We start from the raw sequence: 3,768 nt of genomic DNA on the forward strand, positions 1-3,768 counted from the left end.
TCATCTGTTGTACTTTCATCATCCGATCTTTGCCCTGTCATTCCTCATTGTCTTGGTAGCTTTGTGATGCTTTGTAAACTTTCTTTGTCAATTTCCTCCAAACATTTTATCATCAGCCTCAGATTTTGTCTGAATTAATAATTTCCTATTATCAGCAGTGAAATATCTGTAAATACAAATGTTCTTTTAACCTTCCCCAATCATTCTCTTGATTCCTATCTCATAGGCAGTTTATATGTGTGTGTCCTTCCCACTCATATCTTGATGCTTGTTAATCATCCATTTAGAGCATGTACGTAGGGTCTAATTGTGCATTTGTGTATACATAAATGTTATAAAACTCTGCTTATAATTTTGTAATATCCCTTTATTTCATGCCTTATGTTTTTCTGGGAAGTTGATATGTGCATATTTAGTTCATTCATTTGAAAATATGTATATTTCACCCTGTGACCAAACCATAAGTTTTAATTAAAACCTATTCCACTGTAAATAGATATGGTTTTTTTCTTGTCAATTTTCTTATATAAACAGCGTTGCAACAGTAATCTTGCATAGATTTTCTTCTGCACATGTATTTGAATTTCTCTAGAAGTTCTTTATTTTCCTCCTTAGAGCAAAGCTGGGTCACACTTTATAGTCTCCCCTTATGTGGAGTCACAGTCACTGAGATTATGTCTGTTTCTCTAAGACCAATGGCACTTCCCATAGTTGACAACATCCTTCATCAGAGCTAACCGGACTAATTCAAGCATCTCTTGTTCCTGATTAAATATCCTTTCTCATCCTGTCTTCTTCTCACTACTCACTTTTCCTGAATGATTGCTTCTACCCTAATGACTTCAATTTACAACTCTATGTCTATGTAGAGCCTGTACCACATTTTCATCCCTTACTCTTTTTTGCTTTGGCTTTTTAATCCTCACAGATGGATTCACCTTGTCCCAAGCCTAATTCATCTGATATTTCAGACTATTGTTTAGATCTCTCCTGTCTTCATGAGAGCTATTCATTTTTGAAATTCAGAAACCCAGTGTTGAATACAGGCTTCATCTTTACATACAGATGATCACTAAGACTTATTGGCTCTAAGTACCAAATGGCCATTAAATCTTTTCTTACTTCTTCATCTTCCTTGCCATGACCTCAGGATTTTGTTGTTGTTGTTCAACTTACATACAACAATAGTATCATAGTGGTCTTCACGTCTTGAGACAATGTATCTTAGTAATGAAGAGTATGGATTTCAAATGACAGATGGATATAACTCGAAATCGTAACTGTGCTCTTTACCAGCTGAATGACTTTGTGCAATTGACTTAACCTTGATAAGATTTAGTCCCTTTATCTATAAGTGGGGATAAATATATGCTTTCTCTATAATGTTGCTTGAAGATTTAATAGGATTATTGAAGAAATAATTTAGCACAATTACAGGAATATAATAAAAGTTTGTTGTTGTTGTTGTTGTTGTTGTTGTTTTTTTTAGGAATATAATAAAAGTTAATGACTAATGACCAAAATGTCCTTAATGACTCATTCAGCTTGACTAACTTTAAACAGACTTCTCTCTGTCTCTATGTCTTGGGACTCCCTTTGCTTAGTGCATTAATTTAAAAAAAAAAAAGGCAAAAAAACCTTACAGAATATAAATTCTTTCTCTGCTCTTTTGAAATATATTTAAATCTTCTTCTAGCCTCTTGCCAGTTTTACAACCCAGGAAATGTGTTTTGCAAGGATCTGGAAACCATCTCTTTGAAATGAGAACATGAAGGAGATAGCACCTCTATTTTGCAGTCTCTGTGGGAGGGATGACAGTAGCCTTACTTTGATAGACACACCAATTAGCAAACACAGATGGTCTAATCACAGAAAAAAAAATCACAAACTCAGGAATAATACAATGTGCTTGACTCATTCCATTGATCAGCCTCTACCCTAACATGCATGAGGACTTTTTTCACAAATTCACCCCAGTGCTTCAAAAGCCTCCTACCTTTTGTTTCACCATAGTGTAGCTTAGTCTCTCTCCTCTTATTGCAATGGTCTTGAATAAAGTTTTCTTTGCCTGTTTTACATTGTCCAGTGTAATTTTTACTTTGAAACTGACTACAATTATTCATAGTTAACAACTAGAATCATCTGTCCCCAATTCATACTCTCTACGTCACGTTCACCAAAGACTTTTTTAAAATTGGAAATCTGATATTATTTTATTTTGTACTACAAAATCCTTAATGAATATTCAGCATCTTCACATGAATCCCTTGGCATGTGAGCAAGATACTTTAACACACACACACACACACACACACACAGCTTTTAAAACTAGACTACTTTTTAGTATGATGTTGCATTTCTTTTTTACATGCATCCCAATTTCTACAAGTTACATGTAGATGCCAGAATATGCTATTGGGCTCCTATATTTGAGTCCATAAGTTTGTGATGAAATCACAATGAGTATCACTGGCTTATGGAGAATTAAATATATGAGTTAGAACAAGAGACAAAGCTAAAACAAAGAGCCAAGATAGAAATGAAACTTGTTAGACTACACATCTAGGAAGAGATTTCTTCCATCACCGAGGCTGTGGCTTACATCTGCAGCCTTGTAGCTAACACCTCTTCCTCCTTGCCGATGCCATAAGCCTGAGCATTCATAGAGTTATTGTGCTCTATCCAATTCCAACTGAGATAAATTTTTAGAAGGAAAATCTATAATTTTTTAATATTGTGTCATGTTTAGATATCATTTTGGAAGAAAAAGGATAAGGTCATCTGTCTCAATATTTGGGATACTTAAGAAAAGTGAACACAGATTCAAAATTAAGTGTAGAGTGTCTCTTTGCTGCATCTATTGGGAGAATGAAGACCATTCTCAGCAATCAGACTGTTGACATTCCAGAAAATGTCGACATCACACTGAAGGGATGCACTGTGATCGTGAAGGGCCCCAGAGGAACCCTGCAAAAGGACTTCAATCACATCAACATAGAACTCAGTCTTCCAGGAAAGAAGAAGAGGCTCCAAGTTGACAAATGGTGGGGAAATAGAAAAGAATTGGCTACCATTTGCACAATCTGTAGTCACGTTCAGAACATGATCAAGGGCGTGACACTGGGCTTCCGTTACAAGATGAGGTCGGTGTATGCTCACTTCCCCATCAACGTTGTTATTCAGGAGAATGTTTCTCTTGTTGAAATCCGAAATTTCTTAGGTGAAAAATACTTTCACAGGGTTCGGATGAGGCCAGGTGTTGCTTGTTCTGTATCTCAAGCCCAAAAAGATGAGTTAATTCTTGAAGGAAATGACATTGAACTTGTTTCAAACTCAGCTGCCTTGATTCAGCAAGCGACAACTGTTAAAAACAAGGATATCAGAATATTTTTGAGTGGTATCTATGTTTCTGAAAATGGAACAATTCAGCAGGCTGATGAATAAGCTCTGTGTTGTCCAGTAAAAGAAACAGCAAGATGCCAGATGATTTTTCAGACTTATTTGTGATACCTTAAGAAGGCAATAAAAACTATACTGATTTGGGGCTTAAAAAAAACAAACAAAATTAAATGTAGAAGTTAAGAAAAAACTTAATTAAACCCTTACAGATGAAACCATGCAACTTTCATTTCTGGGATATTTACTCACTATAATTTTCTTTTTCTAAGCATGATGGAAAAGAGAAATACTATCTTTGAATATATATCATAGTGAAAATATATTAAAAGAAAAAGTATGATGCATATTATATGTATACATATTTTAAGA

General features: G+C 34.9%; 1 protein-coding gene across 1 annotated transcript; it reads left to right on the plus strand.

The window, feature by feature from the left end:
* The first annotated feature begins 2,868 nt into the window (after window positions 1-2,868).
* Window positions 2,869-3,444, plus strand: LOC129509873 (60S ribosomal protein L9-like). The gene has a single exon (XM_055325756.1). The coding sequence runs from the start codon at window positions 2,869-2,871 to the stop codon at window positions 3,442-3,444; it is 576 nt and encodes a 191-aa protein (XP_055181731.1).
* Window positions 3,445-3,768: the final 324 nt, after the last annotated feature.

Source organism: Nyctereutes procyonoides, unplaced genomic scaffold, assembly GCF_905146905.1.
Source record: "Nyctereutes procyonoides isolate TBG_1078 unplaced genomic scaffold, NYPRO_anot_genome, whole genome shotgun sequence".
Lineage (NCBI taxonomy): Eukaryota > Metazoa > Chordata > Mammalia > Carnivora > Canidae > Nyctereutes > Nyctereutes procyonoides.

Bases quoted from the DNA above. Each gene is read 5' to 3' on its own strand.
- LOC129509873 (XM_055325756.1), top strand. From the start codon at position 2,869: ATGAAGACCATTCTCAGCAATCAGACTGTTGACATTCCAGAAAATGTC.